The sequence below is a fragment of the Myotis yumanensis genome, unplaced genomic scaffold, assembly GCF_028538775.1.
Source record: "Myotis yumanensis isolate MYYU_CA2020_CCGP unplaced genomic scaffold, mMyoYum1.0.hap1 SCAF_1, whole genome shotgun sequence".
Taxonomy (NCBI): Eukaryota; Metazoa; Chordata; class Mammalia; order Chiroptera; family Vespertilionidae; genus Myotis; species Myotis yumanensis.
In genome coordinates, this window is record NW_027223752.1 from 113,137,192 (window position 1) to 113,165,004 (window position 27,813).

General features: G+C 52.5%; 1 protein-coding gene across 8 annotated transcripts in view; it reads right to left on the minus strand.

Moving 5' to 3' along the window:
* Positions 1-8,144: 8,144 nt before the first annotated feature.
* Positions 8,145-27,813, minus strand: part of LINGO1 (leucine rich repeat and Ig domain containing 1) — a 275,201-nt gene continuing 255,532 nt past the window's right edge. For 4 of the 8 annotated variants that reach the window (XM_070429862.1, XM_070429871.1, XM_070429899.1 and 1 more), the window contains one exon: positions 8,145-10,895. In XM_070429862.1, coding sequence (XP_070285963.1) covers positions 9,039-10,895 — 1,857 coding nt within the window. In that variant the 3' untranslated portion in view covers positions 8,145-9,038. Of the gene's footprint in view, positions 10,896-14,539; positions 14,557-20,955; positions 20,976-25,924; positions 26,027-26,269; positions 26,287-27,813 lie in introns of those variants that run through there. The other 4 variants (XM_070429907.1, XM_070429879.1, XM_070429917.1 and 1 more) reach the window with 4 other exon arrangements.

Genomic DNA, 27,813 nt, shown 5'->3' on the forward strand with positions numbered 1-27,813 from the left:
CTTTCTAACCCTGTAAAGACTAAGGAAGGGCAAGGTGGGGGAAGGGGGAAGGCACAAGTGTGTGTGGGGGGCGGGGAGGGAAGGAAGGTCTTCATGGCCACTGCCCTCCTCAGCCTCTCCCAGCCCATAGCCTGGTAGATCCCCTAGTCTCCTAGGAGATATCACTGGGAGGCATACTCTCATTGGCTAGCCTGGGTGGGAGCAAGGCTGGGGGCTGTTGTCAGCGTGTTCATGTGTGCACGCGGGCTCACGTGTGTGTGCAGGGTGAGTGAGCACTGCGCATAGGGCCAGCCTAGTCATGCTGTAAACCCAGGAAGGAGGCTTCAGGATGGGAGTGGGGCATGGACCTCTGGGAGGACATATGGCGGGAACTTGTTTGCAGGGTGAGAGTGTCCTTATCTCTGTGTGCTGTGGAGGGTGGGGAGGGGTGGGGGGCTGTTCTTCGGGTCTGTGCTTTAGTGTACTTGCATGGGTGAGAGCATAGTGTACCAATATGAACAGCTGGGTATACACTGATGGTGTTTGCATACATGGGTACATGAAAAGTTTTGTGTATGACATGAATTGTTGCATGTAGGGGGGAGCATGTGTGAGACTGCACAAATGTGAGCTCTTTCATGTGCACATGGAGTGTGTCCACTGGAGTAGGTGTGTGTGTGTAAGCAGAGAGATGTGCATACTCAGCCTTTGCCTCCTCTGCTCCTACACCTCAAGTATTTCCTTCTTAGAGTCTGAGATGTGTCCCTCTTATGCTCGGGTGCTCACCATAGCTCCGCATTGCCTGGGTGGTGCTCTACAGAACACCTGACTCATCTTCCCCAGTTCCCCACATGTACATTAGTCTTTCCCCCCCACCACCCCCCTGCCACAGGAGCACTGAGAGCCAAAAAGAGGGGGAATTCTGTCCCTGGCACAGGGGAGATTTCAAGGGCAGGAATTCAAAGTAGATTTTCCTTACCCTAAGCCAGGGGAACTGGAGCTAAGGGCTGAGGACCCTTGAAAAGCTGGTACCTGCCTTTGATCTCCTCTCTCTTCATGAATGGTAACCTTCCCTTAGCCTCCAACTGCCTGTGGTACACTAGGCTCCACAGCTATGGGGTGTTTATCTGGTGTTGTTCCGTCGTGTACATCCACACACCATGCTCCCCTTCCTACCGTGTGTTTGGAAAACTCTTTTTCCTGGAGGTAGGCTGGAGGCCAGCTGGAGAGCCTAGCTGGGACCTGGGAACCTGGCCTCTCCAGCTCTTTGCCACACCACAGAACAATTCTCCCATTCACCCCACACTTTCAGCAGCCCCTGCTGCCTCTGTGTCCCTGTCCCTTCCAGTTGCCCTGCAGGGGAAAGGGAACAGCTGTTCTCTTGGCTCCTGGCCATCCAGGTGCTAGCCCATGTCAGGCAGTCCTGCTCTGAGCCTCCGGCTGCAGGGCTTTCCACTGGTCCTCTTGTGTCACACCATACTCCAGACTCACCACAGGGCAGTGGTTCTTGTTCCATTCTTCATGGACCATCTTGCCTAGCTGAGCTCTTGGAGCCAATGTGGTCCTACCCCAGCTGTACAGAGAGGAAAAGTAAAGCAGAGGGGCAGGGCTCATCCCAAATGGTAAAATATTGCCAGGTTCCCTGGGGAAGACATGGGGAGACTCCAGAAAGGGGAACTCCAATATGTGTGTGTGTGTGTGCGTGTGTGTGTTGTGGGGGGTGCTGCTCTGCTGGATGGGTCTCTAGGAGCTTTGGCTATCCTGGCTTTAGACTGAGCAGCACTTGAAGAAAGTTGAGGGGAATAGGCAAAAGGTGGTCTGAGGGGGTCAGGGCTGAGGGAAGATAGTTGGACCTCTGTGCCAGGTGACTGCACAGTCAGTGCCAAACATGGTGGAGGGCATTTATGGGCCCAGGCACAGGGCAGGTAGTAAATCTCATCTGCTGGAGAGGTCGTAACTCTGCTTCACTTTAGCAGCAGTGTGCAGGCAGGGAAGTGAGACAGAAGACACCAGTGAGGTCTGAGTGAACTCTGAAGCTGAGAGATCCAGTTGGTATAGCCTTCTCTCAAGCCCTTGGGAAGGGTCAGCCCAGAAATATTCAGGGACTGGTACAGGGTCACACAATGAAGTGTCCTCAGCTTCTGGGACTGGGATGCTGAACAGAGCCCAGCAAACACAGATACTTGGAAAGCTTCACCCAATCCCAGCTCTGGATATTGCCAAGGAGCTCCTATAACCCCTTCCCACCCAGGTCTGTTCTGTGCTCTTGGAATGTCCTGAAAGAGGCTCTGAGGCTGGCAGGCTTTACTGTGCCTGTGTCTCTCCTCTTTATGATGCCATATTTTTAAATGATCTATGTAAGTGTCTGCTAATGAGAGAGCAAAGTCAGGGCCTCCAGTAGGCCCCTCCTTTGGGCTGGAAAGGTTTTCTGAACCTCACAGTGGTCGCCTCCCTGTTGCTACCCCCCAGTTTAGCTGAGGCAAAGCTGGGGCTACCACTGACTCACTCATTTTGTGACCTCGGACCTGCCACTTCCCCTCTTTGAATCCCAGTTTCCCCATCTATAAAATGGGGCATATATTAACCATTCTGTGCTTTCCAAGGTGCTGCAACTCAGCTGTGCAACCTTGCACAGCCTCTCTGAGGCCGTGTTCTTCACCACTGAAACAGAGACCATTATGCTATGAACACTGGGAACTGAGAGGGGTAGATCAAGGGGAGGGCACACTGGTCTTTTCTCTTGCTCGCTTTCTCTTTCCTCAACTTGTTCTCCTTCTATTCCTCTGAACAATCTGCCATTCCATCCCCAGGATTTATGTCAGTGTGTCTCAGCCCAGACAGGAAGTAGGAATATGGGGGTGGAGCTGGTGGGAAGTACCAGGAGTGCCAGGCCCTGGTCGCCACTAGGGTCATGTCCAGGGCATAGGTTAGCATGAAGGCTGGGGTGTGAAGGAATTGGAAAAGGAGTGGGGCTGGGGTTGAGACCTTGAGGCATCCCTCAGTCACCACATCCTCCAAAGACCCCAGCCTAGCCTTTGCAGATACCGGCAGTCACAGGGCCTGGGCTGAGGGTATAGGTTGAGCCATAATAGGTTTATGGGGAAGCTGTAAATCCCTTTACAAGCTGAGCAATCATTTTCCTCAGGCAGTCACAACTAGGGCCACACTATGTAGCCACTGTTCTCAGATCCCTGCCCAGTAGTTCCCAGTTGCTCAGCAGGCACCAGGGCCAGATTGCCAGGTCCTCACAACAAGCAGCTCGGCCTTGTGTATCACTCCAATCCTAGGGCCCCACAGAGATGCCAGGTGGATTGGGAACTAGGGGCAGGGAATTGACTCATAAAAGCCTTGATCATGACCCTGACCTACCCTGACTCAAGAGCTTAGCCACTCCTGCCACAGCACACCCTCCACAACCAGCTCATTCCATCTCTCAAAGTAAGGAGGCTACAGGAGGTGATGGACTGTGCCCACTTTACAGATGGGAAATCTGAGTCTGCAGTAGCTTAGAGTAAGGGGACCAATCTGGGGCTTTTCTACCATGAAATACTGTTGTCCTGAGTATGAATCCTGACTTCATCACAACCTGGTGGTGAATGCCAGACAGTCACTTCTTTCCGAAATGGAGCATAGGAGAACCTCCTTGAAGTAGGATTGAGTAAGAAAACATAGGTAAAGTGTCTGGCTTCATGCCTAGCACAGCTCTTGAAAGGCAATAGCTATTACTATTTTTGCTATGTTACCCCTACCCCCCACCACGATCACCACCTCCTGCTTCTGCTCGAAAGGACACTGCACCAGGGGCAGCAAACTTGGGGTCAAGTCCTGGCTCTTTACTTGCCAGCTGTAGATCCATCCTTAGGCCAAGCACTGTCACTTTTTATGTCCCCTACTCCTGGGTAAACTATGGAGGCCCATGCACCAATGAGTGGCTCCTGAAAGTACCTGGCACCATAGGAGTCCCTGTGGAGGGTGGCTGCAATGGCCCTCACATCCTGCATGCCCTTTTACCCATGTGACTTTGTAGCTCCTCTCCCTAGGAGCTGGTCTGTCTTCTTCCTCTTGAATCTAGGGAGGCGACTATGACTTGCCTTGACCAATAGAATGTAGTGAATGTGAAGCTGTGCAACTTCCTGGCCTAGGCTTCTCGAGACATGGCAGCTTCTATTGTGCTATCTTGGAGTGCTGAGCCACCACAGAGAAGTCCAGGGAGCCTGCTGGAGAGACCATGTGGACAGAGAAGCCAGCTGGCCTCCAGCCCTTCCAGCCTCCCCAGCTGAGGTGACAGACATGGCCAGAAGCCACGTTGGATCTTTCAGCCCCAGTCAAGTCTTTCTGATCAACACCATGCAGAGCAGAAATGAGCTGTCCTTACCAAGCCCTGCTCAGATTGTAAAACTGAGAACAAATAAATGATCTTTGTTGTTTTAAACCACTAAATTTTGGGGTGGTTGTCATGCAGCACTAGATAACTGTTATAGTTTCTTTGTTCTTTCTGCCCCATCTTCACCCAAACTTGGCTTGGATAAGGTCTAGCTCCTTGGCCTCAGCTGATTGAACAAGGGAATGAGCAACTGTCTTTGAGACAACCAATATCCATTGACTGACAGTTGGCCAATCAGATTTGTTTTCCTTCTGAAGAATAGGAATGAAGAAATCAGAGATTTACAAGCCCAACTGTGAAGGAGGCTGGAGCTGGGCTTTTGAAATGGGAGCTGGGAGTGACTTTCAGCTAGCTGTCATGTCATCAGAGGACACCAAACTGGGGAATCAGGAAGTCAGATCATAGAACCAGCTTCCATGGGGGCCCCAATAAATCACTTAACTGTAGCTGGTCTGTGCTGTCCTGCTCCTTGTAACCCACGAGCACTGATTTCTGACCATAAAAGGCTCAAGTTCCCCTGGACTCCTAATATCATTGAAGGGCCTGCACTGCTCCTCACCCTTTTTCCCTTGCTACCCAGACCTCCAACCCTCCAAATGCACACAGGTTATGGCTTTGTTCTCCAGGGCACCAGGGTATGACCATCTTTCTGTCCTGGGCAGACAGGAGTGATGGCCTAGTCAGCTCCCATCTTCCCCTCAGCCTCAAGGCCTTTAGTGGCAAAACAGAGGGCATGGCCTGGTTTGGTTTCTACCCTAACCCCATTCCAGCTCTTTAGGATCATCTACTGTGTCCCCCATACAGTCCTTGCTTGTCCATAATAATGGCATGCTGATAGCAATGGTCATTATTACACACCAAACAGGTGCCACACTGAGATGGGATTTGAACCAAGTTCTGCCTGACTCCAAAGACTCTGCTGTGTAGCACTAGGCAGGCTATTTCCCTTCTCTGAGTCTCAGAGTCTTGCTTTTGAGGAGATAAACCTGGGGGCATGCTGGTGCTTGCTGCTCCCTTTACTACTCACTTTGCTGGGTGCCATCCTTAGCTGGGTCTACTTGCTTGTCCACTGTAGGATCCCAGCCTTATTACCTTTTCTTTGAAGGCAAGCTGTTTCATGGGAAAACTAGAGGCACGGTGCATGAAATTCATGCATGGGAGGGGGGTGTCCCTCAGCCCGGCCTGCACCCTCTCTAATACAGGACCCCTCGGGGGATGTCCGACTGATCAGGCCTAAACCGGCAGTTGGACATCCCTCTCACAATCTGGGACTGCTGGCTCCTAACCGCTCATCTGCCTGTCAGCCTGAGCCCCCTAACTGCTCTCCCCTGCCAGCCTAATCACCCCTGCCTCTGCCTTGGCCCCGCCACCATGGCTTTGTCTGGAAGGACATCTGGTCTAATTAGCATATTACACTTTTGTTAGTATAGATACAGGCCTGGTGGACAGGTGGAGGCTGGCTGGTCTGCCCTGAAGGGGGTCCCAGATCAGGGTGGGAGTCCTCTTGGGTGGAGGGGCCAGCCTGGGCAAGGGGCCTGGGGTGGTTTTCAGGCCGCCATGCCCCCATCGGGGTGGGGGTCCCCACTGGGGGTGGTGCCAGCCTGGGCGAGGGGCTGAGGACATTTTGCAGGCTGGTCACACCCCCATAGGGGTGGGGGTCCCCACTGGGGGGCGTGGCTGGCCCCGGTGAGGGACTGAGGGCCATTTGGGGGTGGTTTGCAGGCTGGCCAAGCCCCCAGCTTTGTCCAGAAGGATGTCCGGAAGGTCTCCAGAAGGTCTTCCATTCTAATTAGCATATTACTCTTTTATTAGTATAGATGGGCCTACAGGCTGCCTCTGGTGTTGGTCTCCTGGAAAGCAGGCTGAACTCTCAGGATTCAATATCTTGCCTTTCCCCCAATAACTTAGACCCATGCTGAAAGGTGAGCTGAGCATTAGCTCCCTAAAGAGCTTGAGGTGACAGGACATGCTGACTCCACAAACCCACTGGGTCTGAAGCTGACAGGGACCACTGGACTATGTGGAATATGAGTCTCCCAGGAAGGCTTTGCCTTCCCTTTCCCATAACTTCTGGGTTCAGACTCGTAGCTGTGTGTGTGCCAGGGCAGGGGGCAGGGGTGGGATGGTATCTGCTCCTCCTCTTTCCCCTTCAAAGGCCGTCAGGCAAAATAGTGTCAGGCAAAAAAGTAGCCTCTCCAGCCTGACTTTCCAGGCTCTTGCCCCCTAAATATATCTATATATCTGGCAGGGCTTTTAACAGTTGAGTTCATTACCTTCTGCTAGGAAAGGACAGTACTGAAATCCAGGCCACCTAGTCCAGGCTCTGCCCAGTCCCCAGGCTCCTTTGCTTGGGCCAACCCAGCCAGCCTGACCCTAGGCACTTATGTCCCCCTAACTGACTCTCCCCCATCTGAAAACAACCTCACAATTCTTGGTTCCAGAGTATCCCCAGGGGTCCAGTTTTCTCAGCAGGCAGAAATGATTTGGCCCCATAAATCACCTGTTCTTACCAGAACACTGTGAAGCCCCAGGGACCCAGGCATCCCAGAGGGCTAAGGAACAAACCAGGCTGCCTCTTGTGGGAAGACAGTGCTGACCAGGGTATCTAGTGCTAGGCAATGGAAAGACTGTGTTCTGGTCTCTAGAGGTGGACAGGCCTGTCAGGTTCTTGAACCTTGCATACCACTAGCTTCTTTACATACAAACCACCCCCATGCTCAAGGAATCCTCTCCTTGTCCCTGTGCTTCCCAAAGTGGTCTCCTGCCAGGTGGGGTTCCCCAGGCCTGGTTCTGAGAAGCCCCGAGCCAGGCTTAGAAGTCTACATCTCTTGGGATCTGGTACTCTCAGCCTCTGGTCCTGTCACTTAGTAGCTGTTTAACTGGATAAGCTCCTAGCTTCTCTGGTTCTGTCTTTGCATCTGTACCAGCAATCATCATCACCACCATTGGTCAAAGGCTTCGTGAATGCAAGGCACTCCAACAATCAACAAATATACCTATATTCCCTCTATTAACCTCCTAACAACCCAACGTAGCAAGACCAATATGTTACAGATGGGAAGATTGAGGTCCGAGAGGTTAAATAACAATTCCAAACAGCTAATAATTGTTAGAACAGGAAGTCACTCAGACCTGACCTCAAACCTCAGAGATGTATAATCACATGACAAGGTGACCTGTGTGTCTCTTTGCACTTCTGTCATCAAGGGCATCCCTTTTCAGGGTTGAGTTTGAAGGTTCTAGGTTTGGTATGAGTGGATGAGGCCACATCTGACCTTCCTGGTCAGCTCATGTACAAATTGATCCAAATCCAGAACACTTCACAACCCAGGGTAGTCTCAGAGTATGGCCTGGTGGAAGATGGGGCAAAGCTGGGGTGGTGACTTGGGTCTGGGCCGTCCAAAAGTGAGCCCCAGAACTGCCTCCTGCAGCCCCAAAGACTGGGCACTCTACATTGGAAGTGACATACAGCAGGCATTCTATAAATGCTTATAGCAAGAGCGGATATTCCCAATCCCTGGATAGGCCTAAGCCAAAGCAAAAGAGGTATTCTGCCTGGGAGACCCCAAAGCCATGATGCTCATAAGCCTCAGGATATCCCTGTGCGTCTAAAGCCTAGTCCATTCAGTTGATATTTTTGGCAACTGTCCTGGCAGGAGTTTCTGGAAGTCCCTGGGCATGAGCAAGCCCTCCCACAGCCCGCCCCCAACCTGATCCCATGGAGACCCCTTCAGGAGGCCCATCCCCCACCTTGAGATAATAATGACCATAATGAGAACAATCACCCATGTGTGTGCACAGCACTTTACAGGTTACAAAATGTTTCACATACAGTTCATCGATTCCTCACAACAGCCCTGTGAGGTAGGCAGGACAGGGAGTACCTCTTCCATCTGTATAGATGTAGAGACTGAGGCCCAGAAAGGGACAGTCACCTGTTTTTGGCCACAGGGCAAGTAAGTGGCACAGCTGGAACCAGAAGTTAGGCCTCGTCCCTGCCTCCAGCCCCCAGCTCTCTCGGCTGACTGTGCTGTCCTCCAGGGGGACCCCAGCCCTTGTCCACAGTATCAGCCACACCTGACCCTGGGGAACAGAGGTCAGACAGCCCTGCTCCTGTCTGGCAGCCCTGTCCCCACCACCTGCTCCCAGCAAACAGCCAGCTGGGAAGTAGGCTCACGCCCTCCACTCTGCCTGTTCTTTCAGGTTGACCTGGCAGGGTGGGCAGATGGGGCTAGAACCTCCTTTCCTGTTTTCCTGAGTGATCCCTCCCCACAGGGGAAGAGAAGAAAAAGGAGGAAGAGGAGAAGAAAAACAAGAAACTGAGTTGAAAGAGGGCCCTGAAGCAATCAGGATGTCAAAAGTTTGCATTCCAACTAACTATAGGAAATAGTTTTTTTCTCTTTTTATTATTTCAAGTTTTCATAAAAATCCATAATTATTGAAACCCAAGTTACAGAGGAAGTTTGTAACTTTTTAAATTGAATTATTGACTGCTGCATGTTCATCAGCTTCTGACTTCAGTCTGTCCGTATGTGCTGTGGGTTCCCCAGGCCCTACTTCTGAGGTCCTGGTAGAAAGAAGGGAGATGGTGAGGGCCAGTGGGGCAGTCGAACACAGGAGAAGGGGCAGGGATGGGTGGCACAGGATCAGGGAGGGAGGGAATCCCGACCCATGCTCATATCATCTTCATGTTGAATTTTCGGGGTGCATCAGTGGAGCTGATGCCTGCATCTGACTTGCGTGGCACGTACTCAATCTCAATGTTGTGTTTTGTGTTGCCTTTGCCCCGGCTCCAGAGGAACAGAAGCACCAGGCAGAAAAGTACAACGCCCAGGAAGGAGATGAAGCCCATGGTGGTGGCAATAATGAGGGTCTTGATGTCGAAGGGGAAAGGCACGGTGGCTCGGGTGCTATTGGCCTCTCCCTCACCCGGCTGGTTGGAGATGAAGGCGAAGGTCTTGTTGGGCTGATGGGGCCAATCAGGTGAGTAGCTGCGTACATGCAAGTGGGCGGGCATGGAGTCGTTGCCGCCCGCGTTGGCTGCAATGCACAGGTACGTGCCATTGTCCTGTACCTGGGCATAGCGTACCTCCAGTGTGCCATCAGGGAAGACTGTGAGCCGCCCATTGCTCTTGGCAGAGACCAAGTGCTTGCGGGGCGATAGCCAGAGGATGGCGGGAGGCGGGTCACCATCAGCGCGGCACACAAACTGCACCGTGTGGCCCTCATCCACAAATACCTGTTGGGCCTTGCGGTCCCGGATGCGGGCACGGCGGCAAGTGAAGTAGTTGGGAAGGAGCACATCGGGGAAGTCCTTGAACTCCTTGCCCTGGACAAACTCAGGCGTGGCACACATGGGCTGCTGCCGGTTGAAGTTGAGCCGCCAGCGGCGCCGGAATACCCACAGAAGCCGGCAGTCGCAGGCCAGTGGGTTGGAGTCCAGAATGAGCGTCTCCAGGTTGCCCACCGAGTGGAAGGCGGACTCCTCCAGTGTGGTCAGCTGGTTGCCAGAGACATTGAGCACACGCAGGTAGTTGAGGCCGCGAAAGGCATAGGGCTCCACCATAGCCAGCTGCCCACCTACCAGCTGGATCTCCTGCAGCCGTAGCAGCTCATGTAACATGGAGCCCTCAATGGTGCTGATGGGGTTGTAGGAGAGGTTGAGGAAGCGGAGATAGACCAGGTGGCGCACAGCCAGGTAGGGCACAGCAGTCAGATTGCAGTGTGTGATGGATAGGGATGTCAGATTGAGACCATAGAGGCAGTTGGGTGTCATGGTGTCCAGATACGGCCAGTGGGAGATCTCCAAGACCTTGAGCCGGTACAACCTCTTGAAGGAATAGTCCCGGATGGCATTGATGTTGAGGTGCCGGAGCCTCAGGATGATGAGACCGTGTAGGTGGGACAGTGCCTCAGTGGGGATGGAGGTCAGGTTGCATTTCTCCAATGTTAGCTGCTCCAGGCTGTTGAGGCCACTGAAGGCTCGATGGGATATGTAGACAAGGTCGTTGTCACCAACCTCTAGTGACTTTAGGTTGTACAGGTCCTGGAACATGTAGTCCAGCAGGATGACGATCTTGTTCTCGCTGATGTCCAGCTTGGTCAGGTTACTGAGGCCAGTGAAGACACCCAGGGGGATGAGCTTCAGACGGTTGCTGCGGAGCCCCAGCGTTCGGAGGCTGAAGAGGTTGTTGAAGGCGCCAGGCTCCACAGTGCTCACAATATTCTCATTGAGCTCCAGTGCCTCCAGGTGTGGGAAGCTGGCAAACTCATCCTGGTTGAGCGTTTTGATGCGGTTCTTGCCCAGGTCCAGCAGGCGAGTCTCGGTGGGGATGCCCTCGGGCACGGCCACAAAGCGTTTGCGGTGGCAGAGCACTGCTCGATCCTGGGCAGAGCACTCGCAGCGGGGTGGGCAGCCTGTGGCTGAGCCTGACAGGACCGAGCCCAGCACCAGCAGGAGGATGGGCTGCCAGCAGGCCAGGAGGGGGCTGGGCATGCTCTTCTCACCCCCTGACAGCATCCTCTTGCTTACCTACAGCCAGGAACAAACACAGGACAGAAGGAGCAGTTAGCAGTGGTTCTCAGCCTGTGGGTTGCGACCCCTTTGGTGGTTGAACGACCCTTTCACAGGGGTCGCCTAAGACCATCCTGCATATCAGATATTTACATTACAATTTATAACAGTAGCAACATTACAGTTATGAAGTAGCAATGAAAATAATTTTATGGTTGGGTCACAACATGAGGAACTGTATTTAAAGGGCCAGAAGGTTGAGAACCACTGAGTTAAAGGATAACATTTGGTTATAACCCACCCTCAGCCCTCCATGTGCCCTCTACCCTGTCGAAATGTCCCCGACACAGCCCTGGCCAGTGTCGCACAGTGGTTAGAGTGTCAGCCTGTGTGGGTTCGATTCCTGGTCAAGGGCATATACCTGGGTTACAGGTTCGATCCTCAACCCTGGTGGGAGGGCATGTGGGAGGCAACCAATCGATGTGTCTCTCACCTGTTTCTCTCTCTTTCCCCCTCCCTTCCACTCTCTAACAATCAATGGAAAGAATATCCTCAGGTGAAGATTAACAACAACAAAAAACAATTTTAAAAAAAGAAATAGAAAAAGAAAATCCCTGACACAGACAAAGGCAATGGGCTGAGTGGCATATGACACCTGCCTGGGTCCCCACAGTGAGGTCCAGATACCGGGTGGGGATGGGGGGCTCCTGCCACCCTATGCTGCTTCCTTCTTGTCTCTTACCTTGCCCAGAGCCCTCCTGAAGGACCTTTCCAGCATCTCTGGGATCAAGGGGGTTCATGGAAAGGAGAAAGCCACCTTAGAGGACCCTGGTATTGGCCCCCCAGGCTACATCCACCTCCTTTACATTTTAGAGGTAGTGTGACTCTAGGCGTGCACTGTGCAGCCCCCACCCCCTGCATCCTGAGCCACTGCTTTCACTGGTGCTCATCAGGATAAAGCCAGATCTGCTGAGTTGTCCTTGGGACCAAAGGGGCTCAAGGCTGAGGCCTCTGGGGTCAGTCTGCAGAGAAGCATATCTGGTCCCCAGCCTGTGGGCAAGGGCTTCTGAGGCTGCTAGGGACCCACCTCACAACCTGTAGACTGAACTGCCCCAGATGTAGATACCATGGCCCCCTTCTCATAGGACTGCAGCTGAGTCCACAGCCTGAATCCTGTGCAATCAGCAAACCCAGTCAGTGTTCACAAAGCTGCTCCCCAGTGGGGTTTCTAGATCAATGGAGGGCACTCCCACCCAGAAAGCCAGGACCGAGGCCAATGCCTCCCATAGTGTCTCTCCAACTCCCCCTTCCTGTGGGTCCCCACAGTGACCCATCTGAGTTCAGGAGTGCAGGATACAGGGAATGAGTTTTCATGGCTTTGGCTCCTGCAGTTCTGTCCTCCTGGAAAGCCATCCCCCTGCCTGTTTAAAACCTCATCTTCTGGGCCTAATTTCATGTCCACTGCTCTGAGAAGCTGTTTCTGATCCCAAGTAGGAAGTATGCTCCCTTCCAAAGACCCCTACAGCCTCCACCGCTCTGTTTCTTGGGATTCCAATCACCTTCATCCTAGTGCCAAGTTTTGGGCTGCTGCTAGTCTGAGGGAGGCAGTCAGACCCTGGAGGGGCCAGTCCACACTGCAGTTCTGAGGACATGAGGCTTATCATAGCTGGGCCCTGGGGACATGCAGGACTTAGGCGGTGGTGACAAGGGTGATAGTGCCAGGGCCCAGCTTGAGCACCGGCTGCAGGTGGAGTGAGTAAGGGGGTATGTAAAGCTAGCCCTCCATTACTGCCTTCCAGCCTGTATACAGAGGCTCTTGCTCACACTTGTACCCAGATGCTCTCCCCATCTCCTCCTTCCCTCCTCTGTTCTACCACATGAAAAACTGGCCCAGCAAGGCAAGAAGGGGACTGGGAGGGCTAGTCTGGGCTTCTCCAAACTCCAGGGGGTGGACAAGATGGCCTCTGGGAACCAAGCTGCAGCCCTCCCACACCAGTCTGGCACCTTGGAGCTCTGCTGCCTGTCCATATCCCCTCTCCTCCACATCATGGCCCGGAGGGGGAACTCACTACAGAAAAGGGAAGCCCAGGCTGGGAGGGCCCACCTCTCTGCCCCAGCTCAAGCCCTCTCCACCTCTTCCAGCTTCTCCCCACATCTGTGCACAACTTCCACTTTCAAGGCCACAGTTCTTTTCATCCACACTTCAACCCTTAAGGCAACTGGGGCTTGGGATGGGGAGAGGGGAGCTTGCAGCTGCCCAAGGATACCCAGCCTGTACAGGGGGGAGGATTTCAGATCGGAACCCTGGTTTGTCAAACTCCAATAGAGCCACACACTTTCCAATGCTACAGTCATCTCCAGGACTGACAGGTGCTTCCTGGTTGTAGATGGACTAAATGACTGATTAACCAGAAAGGGCTCTGGTTGTCACTAACATGTTATGGAATTGCAAGATTTTGTTATCCCCAGGGGCTTTGTCCACCTTCTTCCCCTTAGCTCCTCTCATTCTCTCTCTAGACCAGTGGTTCTCAACCTTCCTAATGCCGTGACCCTTTAATACAGTTCCTCATGTTGTGGTGACCCCCAACCATAAAATTATTTTCGTTGCTACTTCATAACTGTAATGTTGCTACTGTTATGAATCGTAATATAAATATCTGATATGCAGGATGTATTTTCATTGTTACAAATTGAACATAATTAAAGCATAGTGATTAATCACAAAAACAATATGTAGTTATATATGTGTTTTCTGATGGTCTTAGGCGACCCCTGTGAAAGGGTCGTTCGACCCCCAAAGGGGTCGCGACCCACAGGTTGAGAACCACTGCTCTAGACTCTTCTGTGGTTTGTCCTTCCCCACCCCACCTCCACCTGGCCATTTTACAGTCAAACATGCTCCAATGACCCACTGGAAAAGGAAATCCTGACAGGTGATCAATAATTGGGCTGACAGCTGAGGCCAGTGATAGTGTGAGGCTGGGGACCTGGAGAGGTAAAAAGAACTTTTAGCAGTAGGGGCTGGGTTGGTGGGTGGGATGGAGGGGCTAGAGAGGGGGCTGAGGAATAAGAGGGGATTAGCAAGGGCACAGGTCACCTGAGATATTGGTAAGCCCCTCACACAGGCAAGAATCTGGTATTTGAAGACTCTACCACCTTGCCTCAACTTACCCACCTACCTCCTTTCCCACCACTCTGCCCAATGAAGCCACCCTGGTATTTCAGCCTTGTTCTCACATCCCTGCCTTGAAGCTATCTTTGTTTGGAGAACTCTCCCAGCCTCCTGCCCCAGCAGCCTTTGTGACCTTCCACCTCATCTCCTCCTTGACCTACTCAGTCAGAAATCATCTCTTGCCTACAACACTGAAGCACCTTACATTTTATTAGTAGTGGTATTATGTAACTGATGTATAGTACACATCATTCTAAAAATGATTTGAGCCAATTAACAGAAAATTTATGCAATGATATGATAAAAAGATAAAATTAAAGAAGGCAAGCCAGTTAGGAAAGAATGTCACAAAATCCTGAATAATAACTAAAGGTGAGAGCTTCCTGGTGACGTGAGCAAAGAGGGACCTATGCTCCGAAGCCTCAGCACATGGCCTTTCATTTATTCTATATGTTTAATTCTGGGTCAAACAGTCATGGGTGTATCTCACCTGCGAGAGGTTGCGGTGTCTAAGGATCAGCGGTGTGGTGCAGCCACCTCAGACCCCAGCGAATGTTCTTGAAATGGAGGTGTGTGTACCTGAGTTTTATAAGGGTTGACGTTCCTCTGATGGGGCTGACTCTGGAGCAGGCAGCTGAACAATGAGAAATCTGGGGAATTCAAATATGCTGATAGAAAGCTGGTCAACATTGCCCTGTGTGGCTGCTACCCTCAGGCCTGGCAGTTAGACCCACAGAGCAATGGTCCATGCTCCACAGGACCAGGAAAGCTCCAGAAGGACACATTCTCTGGATTGCCTCACCCCTTATCTTTTGCATGTGGCTATCCTGAAAGGTGGAGAAACTGAGGCCTGAAGAGGCTAAGGTGCTTGCCTAAGCTGACACAGCAGGAGCACAGCATGCCCATAAGGTCCCTGTCACCTAGGGATGCTGGCAGGGTCATGTCTGAGGGGCCACCAAAACTGGCACCATTAATCCTACAGGTTATTCCTGCAATTCCCAAGGCAAAGTGTTTTACCACTTTAATCAGTGTTTTATTTTGGATCCTTGCCCCCTGAAGGGCTTCCCACAAGGGCAAGAGTTTAAAAATTGGACCAATAAATACAAAGGAAATAAACATTGAAAGCATACAGATAAGCATACAGATAGGCAGACAGAGGAGTCATGCTGGGACACAATGCTCAGACCCCACAGCAGCCTGAGTCCTTCCAGTCCCAGAGCATGAGGGCTGCCTATCACCCCCAAGAGACGTGTGCTGCCACCAACACACCCTCATTCATATCCTAGGGCAGATATGGCCCAGCTCAGCTGCTCCCCATGCCAACCACTCCCCTGTGTGACCAGGGGCATTGCCTGTGCCCTCTGGCCTATTTCCCGCACTGTGCAGTGAGAGGCTGGATTCCAGGGTCCCTGAGAAAGCCCACAATAGAAAATGTACTTTCTCCAACTGGAAAGTCAATATCCTAAGTACTGTTGGGGGATTAAAACAAGTGGGGTCTCAGGCCTTCAACTGCAGTTCCACTGGGGCTAGAAGGATCTGTTTGAGGGCACTCACGTTGTGGCTGTTTCCTCGGGTTCAGAGTGGGAAAGGGCAACTGGTGGAGACAAAAAGGGGCATGGAATCATTTGTGGGTGGACTTGGAGAATCACTGAGGAAGGTCAAGGGTGATTTTACCTCATTTGGCAGCCAATCATACACCTCCTCTTATAAAACAGCTTGGACTAACATTTGCAGAGCACATGCTACAGGCCAGGTTTGGGGCTTTATACACACTATCTCAGAAACCCTCACACCACCATTCAAAATAATTATTTCTTACCCACTTTACAGATGAGAATAACTGAGGCTTCCAAAAGGGAATTCATTTGCCTTAGGTCTAGGCCACAAAATTAGGAAGGCAGCATAGCTCTGCTCTTCCTGACCTGGTTGCCTGCCCCAAGAGCTGTCTGGTGTGAAGTGGAGATTATTTCAGATACACAGGCCAGACTGGATGGGGCAAGCATGTTAGGACAGCATGAGGGTAAGGCCCCCAGGGCTAAAGGAAGGCACTAGTCCTTAGGTAGCTGCAAGTAAGCACCCTGACTCCCCAACTATCCAAAAATGGTATGTTGAACACACTGAATTTTTTTAGTGTTTTCCCACCATATCATTCTCCCATGCCTGTAGTATTGTCTATGCTAGAATCTCATCTAATTTGGGGTCGGCTGCAGCACAGGTTGAAGATTTAGTTATTTTAGGTTTCCAGTATAAATATTTCATGGTGTTCCCACTCAGCATTACTCGGGGACCACAGAGATCCCCAGTGTACACAGGCATGAGATCACTGGCAGGGAGGCGTTGCTCCATCATTGGAACTTTGGGGATGCCAGGGCCTCTCAGTTATCAGCCTGGAAAATGAGGCAGGTATGCAAGATCTCATCTTGACGCAACACCCTAAGTTCCTATGGGTCCGCAGCAGGAAGTTGTAAAGATTGATGAAGAGGGATGGCAGACCTTGGAAGGGGGGCTCAAAGCTTCTAAAAGGGTCCTGCCCAGCTCTGCCACCAAGAAATGACCAGGAAAGCAGGAGAGGGGGAAGGTGATGGAAACAGAAAGACACACAGTGGGCAAACAGGTGAGAAAGGGAGAGTAAGAGAAAGCAGAGGAGAAAGATGGGTAGCTGGTGTGGGGCAGGAGTAGGGAAAAGACAGAGTGAGAGCTTGCCCTGCAGACTCTACTACCATTTTCTGAGCTCCTGCTCATGTTGCCTATCCAAGGCCTAGCCTGTTAACACATCCTGACCTGTCTTCACTACCGCCCCACAAAGCAGGGTTTATTACTCAGAAAGGTGAAAGGACTCATGATGGGTCACCAAAGAATGGAGTCAGAATCCTAGTGACTTGCCTGTCCCCAAGTCCCTGCCTGTCTGAAGTCCCTTTGCCTTCAGCACCACAGCACAAACCAGCTGAATCCATTTCATGAAATGATAAAGCATGTTAGTAGAGAGTACCCACTCATAGGCAGCCGTGGCCATGATGCCGGGAGTGGGGTGGAGGTAGGGTGGGGTGAGGTCAGTCTGAAAAGACCTCAATGGGCCTTTCTCCCACTGTAGTGGTCATGCCCATGCCTGGAGACCGACTGTCCACCTGGCCTTCAGGATCCAGCTCAGGGTCTCTTCCCCCATGCAGCTCTTCTCAAGCCCCTAGGAAGATGTTGCCTGCACCTCCCCTCTGCAAAGCATTGCTGGTGTATTTACCTCTCCCCGTTCCTCCTTTAGTTGGAGCTTCAGCAGCTCCCCCATTTTATGTTCCCCTGGGCAGGGCTGGGGCTTACACAGCTCAGCACTCCTAGGCCATCTTTATAGTCCATCAAACAACTGCTGAGACAGTTCCCAGAGCAGCTCTGACCCCAGCTGAGGCTCTTTACAGAGGCTTCATGAAGGAGGTGTCACGTGAGCTCACACTTAACTACAAACACATTTCCACAGGCCAAGTAAGGGGTAGCAAGAGAGCATTTTGACAGAGGGAACAGTGAGAACAAAGGAGTGTTGCGTGGACTGACTGAACTGGGCCATGTGAGAATAGTCAGAGATTCCTACTAGATCCCTTCCACCCCAAATCCTGAGAAGGCCAGGATACTCCATTCTGGCTTTCTACAGCTAACCCCTGCTGAGGTGTGAATGACTTATAATAGTCAAGGTATGAGCTGTTAGTTGGGGGAGCTCAGTACTGGGGAGGGGAACTGTGCACAGGGGACCCTGAAAGGAGGCGTCAGCACCCAGGCTGGGCTCCAGGAGAAAGGCAGCTGGTTGGCAGCCTCAGTTGTCTCTTGGTCTGCCTGCCTTTGCCATCCCTCTCTCTCCCTTCTCTTACTCCTCCAGCTGCTCCACAAGGAGAGAACCATCAATCTGAAAGAGAATTGAGATCATGTCCTTTGTCATATATAATTCTTTATTTTCCTCTTGCTCTAGGTTCTGGCAGAGTTGCTGCCCTCCCCCCACCCCCCAGGTGTGTGTGAGTGTGGCCAGTATGTGTGTGCCTGCTGCCCCTCCTCCTGATATTCCCACCCTCCCAGGCCCAGAGTCACCAGCCCCATCTCTTAGGTGCACTTGGAAAGTCCCAAAGGTGTTCATGTGACCTCCTAGCTGGGGCTGGGCTGGAGGGTGCTGGCTAGGCCATCAGACCCCCCTGGCTGCTGCAGCTGCTTCTGTTTGGCCCTGGGCATCATCTGGTCCCCTGCAGTTGAGGAAGGAATGCCCCTGCCTGCCCCATCCCACCAGAACACAGTCCATCTCAGGAGGTACCAACCTTCTGGCCAAGCCATGGCCTCAGGCCATTTGCAAGATAAATTATGAATTTTAATTGTCAAAGTATTTTAATGTTTAAAGGCTTTTATATATAGGCTCTGCCCTCCAGGAATGGTCGGCTTCATGGGGAGAAGCAGGAATGGGGCAAATTACAAGTCCCAAGCCTTGGCTCCAGCCAGTGCATCCCTGCCCTGCTGTGTAATCTTGAATAAGTTCTGGATCTCTCTGGACCCTGCCTACCCCTTCCCAGGGTGGTTCTCAGGTGAGAGAACAGTCAGGAAGCTGGGAGCTGGTAGGGGGAAGATAGGAGGGGCCATTGGTTCTGGGAAGCTTCCTTGCTGTCTGTGGAACCCACCTGAGTGAATGGCACCCCTACTTGGATTGGAGCTGTCCCAGAATTGAGGAGGGGTAGGCAAGGAAAACCCAAGTCCTGCACCCATTTATTTCCTTTCTTATCTCTCTCCAGGTCTGAAATACCAACCCAGGCTCTAAAGGGGCAGGAAAGTGCCCCTGAAGGCCTCTAGTCCCATCCCCTGCCCAGGTCAGTGACCCTTTGGGAGGTTCCTGGCAGAAATGCCTGCCCCATCTTCAATCATCCACTCATCCCCTTATACCAGGGGTCCTCAAACTTTTTAAACAGGGGGCCAGTTCACTGTCCCTCAGACCGTTGGAGGGCCGGACTATAGTTTAAAAAAAAAAACTGTGAACAAATTCCTATGCACACTGCACATATCTTATTTTGAAGTAAAAAAACAAAACGGGAACAAATACAATATTTGTATTTGCATGTGGCCTGCAGGCCGTAGTTTGAGGACCCCTGCCTTACACCTTCCTGGGGTCTCTGGGGCCCTCTCCAAGCTAGCCCGGCCTTCAGGGTTCCTTCACCTGGAAACAGCTCAGGCTTTGGAGTCCTGGAACTGCCAAGTCCACCTGGAAGGGCCACAGGCCTTGAACTTGGGAGAGAGGGGAGGTCATAGCCTCAGAGACCCAGCACAAAGTAGGGGGAGCTCAGGAAAGGGGGTAGCTGAAGGGAGTGGTGGAATTAGTGTGAGATTTGAAGGCCAGACACCTAATAAATATAGTAAAGATGATGATTAGAAAGCCCTGGTGTGCCAGACATCATTCTAAGTACTTTACATATAAAAATTCACTTAATCCAGCACAACCCATCGAGGTAGGTCCTGTTATTATCCCCACTTTGCAGATGGAAAAAATCAGAAGCACAAAATAGTTCTGTAACTTGCTTAAGGTCACACAGATAGCATGATATGAACTCAAACATGAACATGTTTAATCCTATTAGGTTGGTATACTATCGCCATTTTACAGATTAGAAAACTGAGGCACAGGTAATACAACTTGCCCCAAATCACAGTGATAATTGGCAGAGCTGGGATTAGGCCCGAGGCAGTTAGACCCAAGGTTGTCCTGACCACTCTTGCATACTGCCTCTTCCAGATTCAGGTTCAAGGGCCTGCTGAGCTGCATGATCATTAGCAAGTAGCCTTATATTTTGGGCCCTAAAATCCTCATTCAGAAGAGGGAGTGGCAGACTTCACACTGCCCTCACAGGCTGGGGGCAGAGAGTTCACGGAGAGGGGAGGGAAGAGGCATTTATATCGAACATACATACTTAGTGCTTTGTACAGTGACCCCACCAACCCTCACCACATACCCTGTGAGGAAGGTACCACTAACCCCATTTTACTGATAAGAAATCTGAGGCTCTGAGCTGTTAGCTCACCTGCCCAAGGTCACTGGGCTTTTCTGACTCAGAGGCATGATAACTCATACACAGGTGAGGAAATGAAGACCATCATCATACAGATGAGGAAATGGAGGACCACAAGCACCAGGGATCTGTCCAATGTCCCACAGCATCTCAGGGCTGGGGCCTTGGAAAAACCTCCACCTTCTGACTATAGCCACCTTTTCTCCCCAATGTCATGCCAGGGTAACATGGTGGGTCTTGCTCAGGAACAGGTGGAGAATTGAGTTATTTCTGCCTCAAAAAGGGGAAAAGATTTAAAAAACAACCCCCCAATAGATCACAAACCAAGATCCAGTGAGTTATTTATAACACAGACAGGCTAACTATAAAGAAAAACTCATGCCCTTCTTCTGGCCCTGCCTGTTCAAAGCCCTCTCTGTTCAACTGAATCTTGGCCAACACCTTGCCTAAGCCCATTTTTCCAACCTGATATACTGAGCTCAGTACACATATGGGTGCTGTGTTCTACTCAGGTAAATTAATGCCATCACCCAGCTACCTGTTCCTGAGAAACCCAGATTGCGGGGAGGGCATTGGCACATCTGCAGATCGCTAAGGAGTGCCCCAAGAGGATGCAAAGAGTCCAGTGCAGGCCAAAAGGGCAGAGCCAAGACCCATGAGCAGAGGCACAGAGGAGGCCCGTTAAGCTTGGTGTGAGGAATCAAATGGCAGATCAGATGGCTCAAGATGTCTTGGTAAATAGTGAGTGAGCAGCCTGTCATGAGCGGTCCAAGGATCAGAGACACTGAAGAAAGACTGTTCTGCTGGGATCCAGCCCTTCTTAGCTCTGAGATACCCTCATCTTGCATCAAAGTAAAGGGATTTGAGATGGCCAGCCCCTCAAGTGTACCTGCAGCCCTGTGCTGGGTCAGGCAGGGGAAGGCTGCTTGCCAGGCCCCACTCTTTCCTGTAGTTGCCAGCAGGTTCTCTGCAGAGGGAAGCAGAGGAGATGGCAGAGAGATTAACTCCCTGAAATGGGAAAAAACAAAAACACACACACTAATAACATGTAATAAGTGGTTGGAGATGAAGAACAATGCCCTGGTAATGTTACCTTGGTGGCAATCAATTTGGGTTTCACATGAAATAGGCATAATTATTCTACCAGCCCCGTTGCTCCTCTCCAATCAGATCCAGGGGCCCCTGTCCAGGCAGGGAAAGGCACCAGGCTGGCAGAGGGAGGCACTCCAAATTACCTTGCCAGCACTGGGCTTCTCAGCCCCTGTGAGTAGGCAGAGGGCTTGAAGGCCTCATGGAGGGCCTTGAAAATGCCCAGGAGCCAGCTTGCTCAACCACCCCTCAGTCACTCAATGGTAAGAACAATCAGGGAGGACTCCCTAAGGAGGTGGGAATGAAGGAAGAAGAAATATACATTCGTTCTATTCTGTTTGTTTCCCAAGTCACCAAACTCTTATTGAGTACTCATTAATGTGAAGCCCCACATCGTGCCAGGGTGTAGAGACCAGATTTTCAGGGTCCTGGGCATTATTGAAATAATGAAGCGCAGGCTTCCTCTATCTCTTAAGCTAGGACCACCCCTGCCCATCCTGGGGTGAACACAGAATCACTGGGGTTCCTTTGACTCTAAATTCACAGGGACTCAGGCTCTCCTTGCCCCTTTTCCATTTCCTCTTCGTCAGGGAGTCCTCCCTGACTGTTCTTGCCCATCTTTCAAAGCAGGGATTGTACAGACAGCATCCCTACAACTGGGGAAACTGAGGTGCAAAGGGGATGATCACTTAGTGAGCATGTGTTACACACTGGCTGCTGCCCATCTCAACCCATACACCAGAAACCTTGAATTCCAGAAATGCAAATCAAGACCATAATGTTTACCAATTTATAGTAACGATGGAGACACCTGAGCATAGGAGTGCTGGTAGGGTGCAGAGCAACAGGACATCACCTCCTGCTGGGGACACATAAAGGATTCAATCACTTGGGCATGTTTTCTAGTAAAGGTACCTGCAAACATGCCTCTAGCTCATAATTCCACTCCCAGCTCTGTGCTTCAGGAGACAGGACAAGTGGGTTCACAGCGGCACTGTTTGTAAGAGCAAAAAGGAAAACAACCTACTAACAGAAGAACAGAAAATACACTGTGTTGTGTCCAAATGACAGACCATTGTGCATCAGTGGAAATGAATGAACAGCATCTACTATTATTTGCAACAATAGAGATGAAGCTTACAAATATGATGTTGAATAAAAAAGCAAATTCCAAGGGACTGTGTATGGTTTCATGTTCTTTTTACAAAGTTCAAAAATAACTAAAACTGAACAATTTCTATGTATCAAAATATATGATTTTAAAAGGCAAGGAAATGCTAAATAGATAATTTAGGGTAGTAGTTGCCTAGAGAAAGAGGCCAATAGATAAGGTGGGAAGAAGCACATAGGAAGACATATTAAATGCTAGCATTCAGGGTGGAGAGTAGGGTCACAGTGTTCATTGTATTATTATTATTAATACTAAATACATTGGTTAGTTAATTAGCAGGCCACACCCAAAACAGTGAACAGAGCCCCAGAGCAAGGGCCAGGAGGAAGGCATTCTAGCCTGGGCCCCATGCTTGTTAGCAGAGACTTGAAGCAAGGCATTCCACCTCTGTGCCTTTGTTTTCTAGCTATAAAATCAAATCTCTGTAGCACTTGCAACAGTAAGACTGAGAGCACCCCACTGATAGGAACTATGAGAGCTTACTGTGTACCAGGTATTGCTCTAAATGCCTCACATATATTAACATACTTAATCCTCATGATGACCCTAGAGGTAAGCACTGCTGTTATCCTCATTTTATCGATAAGGAAACTGAAGCCCAGAGAGATGAAGTAACTTGCCCAAAGTCACAGAGCCAGGCAGTATGGAGCTGAGATTTAAACTTGGGCATCTGGCTCCAGGGTCCACCCTCAACAACTTCACTATAAAGTGACCTGGAAGGAACTGAACACACATGAGGAGACTGTTGTCAGCACAACTCTACCAGGCCCATAGCACCCGAGGACATTCATTCACTCATTTATTCAACATAGAAACAAAGGTCGGCATCAAGAATGGTTTGAATGCATTTGGAAATGAACTTGCCCTCCCTCACACATGTTCTCCAAAGAACTGTCCCGATTCTGGAATACCCTGCTTTCTGTGTGTCTCTTCAACGTCTGCTACTACCTCAGGACCCACTCAGTCTCTCTTCTTGGAGACCCCTGACTGTCTCAGCCCCCAGGAACAAATCCATCCTTCTATGAGTATCTGTTTGAGAGCACCCTGCCTTGGTTCTCCTCAACCTCAACCCCTGCCTGGGGCATCCTTGATGTTACCCAGCTCTGTCCATCAGTGCAGGCCAAGGACACTGTGTCCTCTCCAGGTAGTCCTTGCCCCCAGCCAACAGCTGCTCCCTTGTGCCTCCCAGTGTCTTGGGGACCAGGCAGGGAAGCTCAGGGGTTGGGCACAGGATTGCCCAGGATGCTCAAGGCTGTCCATGGGAGCCATGGGAGGGCCTAGCCTGGAGCCAAGCAGGCAGCTCAGCCAGGATGTATAGAATAAATGCATGAATGAATAGGCTGGTATGATACTATGTGCAATCCAATGGGATCCAACTAGTATGCTGTGGGTGCCTGGAGGAGGATCAGTGACTTGGAGCAGTCAGGGAGGCTTCCTAGAGGAGAGGCCAGGAGAAAGAAAGGAGAGGAGAGGGCCTCTGGGTAGGGATGCTGGATCAAGCCAGGTGATGGGGGAATATGTAGAGGGACTTACTGGTGGTAACAGAGCAGAGCCATCGGGAAGGGGGGAACCCTGGGCTGGAAGGCCATTATCCTTCCATAGACGTGCCACATGCAGGGAAGACAGACCAAGAGACCCTGGCCAGCAAACTAGCTCTGACTCTGAAACCACCACCTCCTCCTGCCTCCCCTTCCAGGCCCTTCCCTAGCCCCACACAATCCACTTACTCACCTTCCATCTGACACTGCCTCATGCCTCCATGGGGCCCCTGCACAAATCACCTACGGCTTCACTTCCCAACAGCTCCAATTGTCATCTTCCAGCCATTTGCTTGGGTAGGTGCCTGGAGTACAGCACCATCGCTGGTACCAGGGATTCTGTCTGACTTTATGGTGAACACTCATATGTGCGTGTGTCCCTCTAGAATACTGGGTTTTAGAAAACAGTATCTAATATAGGAAAAATGAATATTCAGAGGCAGGGGATAGAGGAGCTGAGCATGGATCAAAAAGGACTATTACAGAGGGTAAGAGTGGTCTCCCTAACCTCCCTGCAGTCACATAGGGGCCCTCAGCCCACAAGCCATTCATGATACCTGGGCCCCTTGGATTCAGGACCCACTCTAACTCCAGACTCTGGGAGCACTGCAGCCTTGACCAAGCCCACCTCACACTTAAATAGGCAGCGGGTGGGAAAATGGGCCAAAACAACAGGAGGGGCAGCTGGGTACTGCCTGAAATCCCCATCTGGATTCCAAGGAGTTTTTGGCCTATCCCTTCTGTCACCTCATTTTCTTTCTCCTGCCTCAGGCCATGGGGAGAAAGGAGGAAGTCCAAGCAAGCTGTCCCAGCAGACCAGGTGCTGGCATCTTCCCAGAGGTATGAGGTCTCTTGAGAGCCACCTAGCCCACACAAGAACAAAGAGTCTGGGACAGCTAACCCTTTCTTCCCTCATCAGCACGACTCACTGGATGAGGGGAAGCCCCAGGTTCGTTGCTCCCTGGGCAAGGAAGGCACTGGTGCTGAGCTGTTAGCATAATGACCAGTAGGGCTGAGCCCAGAGCCCAGGGGCAGTCTAGGTTGCATGCCCTATGGCAATCTAAGCCAAGCAGAGGAGAACTGAGGGAGGCTGGTCTGGCAGGGAAGGGGCTTGTTCCCCACTTCAGGGCCTCCTACCCTCCCACCCCACCAGGGCAGAGCTGTTCCCATCCTCTAACATATCCCTTCTTCCCCACCCCCACTCCAGGAGCTCTGAGAACAAAGAGGAAATGCTGCTGGCTGGATGGGGCTGGGCTGAGGGGCCCAAGGCAAGAACTGGGAGGGACTGCCCATTGGGCCTGGCCCCTCCACTCCTCACAGTAGGAGCCACCTGGACGGACACATCTCCTAGGGTCCCTTAGCCACCTGAGGGGTGGGGGAGCAACAAAGTCAGAGGCTCCATTCTTATCTCCTTCTTCTCAGCTGGTGTCCACCTCCCACCCACCCTGCCTCAGAATAAAAAGTGGGGCAGGAGGAGGTGAGAAGCTAGGGCTGAATACAGACAAAGGGGAGGCCCCTAATGGGTTCCTGGATTCTCCACAGACCCAACTCCCTCTCCTCCACTCCCCGTACCCGCCATTTCCCCTTTTCTCCACACCACTGGGGTTGCTTCCTGTAAGGGAAGGGAGCTGCCCCCCAGGCTGAAGCTTGTGGAGAAAACTGGCCCCTGACCTGCATGCACTGGTGCTGGCTCATGTGCATGGGGGCATCTGTGGTCTAAGGAGAAAGGCAGCAGCCACCCAGCCCTCTGAGCCGGGATGTACCCTTCAGGGTGAACAGTGCTCAAAATGGGAGGGGTGGAGGACCAGCAGGACTGGGACTCTGATGGGGGTTCCTCCACAGCTCCGGGTCCCAGCTAGCCAACTGGAATTTGTTAGAGTGGAGGAAAGGGGAAGGAAGAATCTTCATTTCTTAGGCTTGAAGAGGGTCAGATCTGTGACCCCCAAGGGGGGGGGGGGTCTGGGTCGCACTGTGGTGCCGCGCAGCTCCAGGTGGGGGGGGGGGGGGGGCGCGGCACGGCGGCCTCCAAGGGCGCTTGGCACGGGGCTGCCCGAGCTCACCTGCATCTCTGGTCCGCCTTCTGTGTGCTCGGCTCTGTCACCAATTGCATGTCTCCCCGGCCAAGCCACAGCCCCTGCCCAGCTCTCTCCTCAGTCTTCTTCTCCTTCTTCTCCTCCTCCTCCTCCTCCTCCCCCTCCTCCTCCTCTTCCTCCTCCGCCGTCACCTCAGCAGGTCTGTCCTGTGCCTTCGCAGAGCTGGCCCTCCGACTGTCCGCCCGACCCCCGGCAGGAGCCCAGCCGAAACCGGAGACGGGGCTGGGCCCTGGAGTGGGGAGGCAGGAGGCCGTGGATCCGGCGGACAGAGAGGCAGGCGCGCTCAGGACGTGCTATACGGGCTCCACGAACCTGGTTCTGCGTCCAGAGCCGGCCTGGCGACGCCGCTACCTCTGCCGCTGGGGCCGGGATGGAGGCCGCGAGCGCTCCGCAGCGGGGCTGGGGCCAGGGCTGAGGCCCTCGGGCAGCGGCCGCGCATGCTGCTCGGAGCCCCCCTTAGGAGAGGCACCGAAGCGGCGCGGGTGGGGACTCCGCACGCTCCGGGCCGGGACCCGCCGCCGCCTGCCTGCTCCCGCACCCACTCCCGCGCAGGCTCCGCCCGGGCCCGGGGCCGCTCTCTGCCGCGGCGTGGGGAGGGAACGCGAGGAGCGAGCTTGGGAGGGAGGGGGTCCAAGAGAGGGAGGCAGCCTGTGAGCGGCAGGAGCCAGGCGGGGGAGGAGAAGGCGCGGCCGCACCACCAAGGAAGGGGGAGGTGAGGTGGGGGCCTCGTCTCCTTTTCGCGAAGGGGGCGGGAGCGAGCAGCGCCCCAGCGCTGCTCTGCACCCATAGAACGGCGAAACTGGCCAGGGGCGCGCCCGCTTCTCATGGGAGCCGGCGCCCGGCTGTCCAGCCTTGCACATGGCGCGCCCCTCCGAGTCCGGGCTCAGGGCCAATCACTGGCCAACGTGACCCTCCCTCTTGTGTGCGCTCACCCTCTTGTGTGGCCGTGAACGTGTGCATGTGAACCTGAGTGACATGTAGAGTCACTGCACACTGCCGTGTGAACGGACACACGTACGTCAAGGGGCAAAGCTCCCCACCCGGTCAGGGTGGTTTGGTCCAGAATCTCTGTCCTGCGCCTTCCCCCCTCTTCTCGGAAATGTCTGCGAGTCGCTGGAAGGCCCACAGGCTGGTGTCCTAGGGGGTCAGGGGGAAGCCCCAGGGGACTGCGAGGAAGGCGCGCTGGCTTAGTGGCTTTAACCCAAACCAGATCTTGCTCCCTCCTCCCCTTTGCAGCCCATTCCCGCCCAGCCTGGTTTCCTGTCCAGCAGAGGGCAGCAGGCCACTATGTAAGACTCTGGCCACAGATACTGCACCCAGCGATTAGGAGAGGGCAGCATAGAGCTTCCATCTGGGCTTGGTGGGCCCCCTTCTCGTACCCTTGCAAAGATCCAGGAAGTCCTGGGCTGGGGCCACATACTCGGATGGGACCAAGGAATGGAACCTCTCCTCAGACATCCAGATCCTCCTTGACCAGCAGATACAGATAATTGGCTGGCAGGGGTGTCCTGGTAAATAGAGCATGCTTAGTGGGCTAAGACCCTTGGGACCTCACCTCCTTCCACTGTACATTCCCTTTCATCTCCTTAAAGCCAGCACTTTAACACTAAGCTAGTTTGATTAGGATAACTACTAATGCTGATGCTCGCCCCTTCTCCACAGTTGGGAGTGCATTCCTTTATCACACTAGTGCTCCTGACACCTTGGGCCCACAGGAGTAGGGGTTATGACAGGCAGAGAAGCTGAGGCTGGGTGGAGGAGACTGGCCCAAGGCCTCTCAGGCTTCAGACAGACCCCGAGATCCTGTTCCCAGTGCCTCTACCCACTCCCTCCCATGGAGCATGCCTGACATTCGT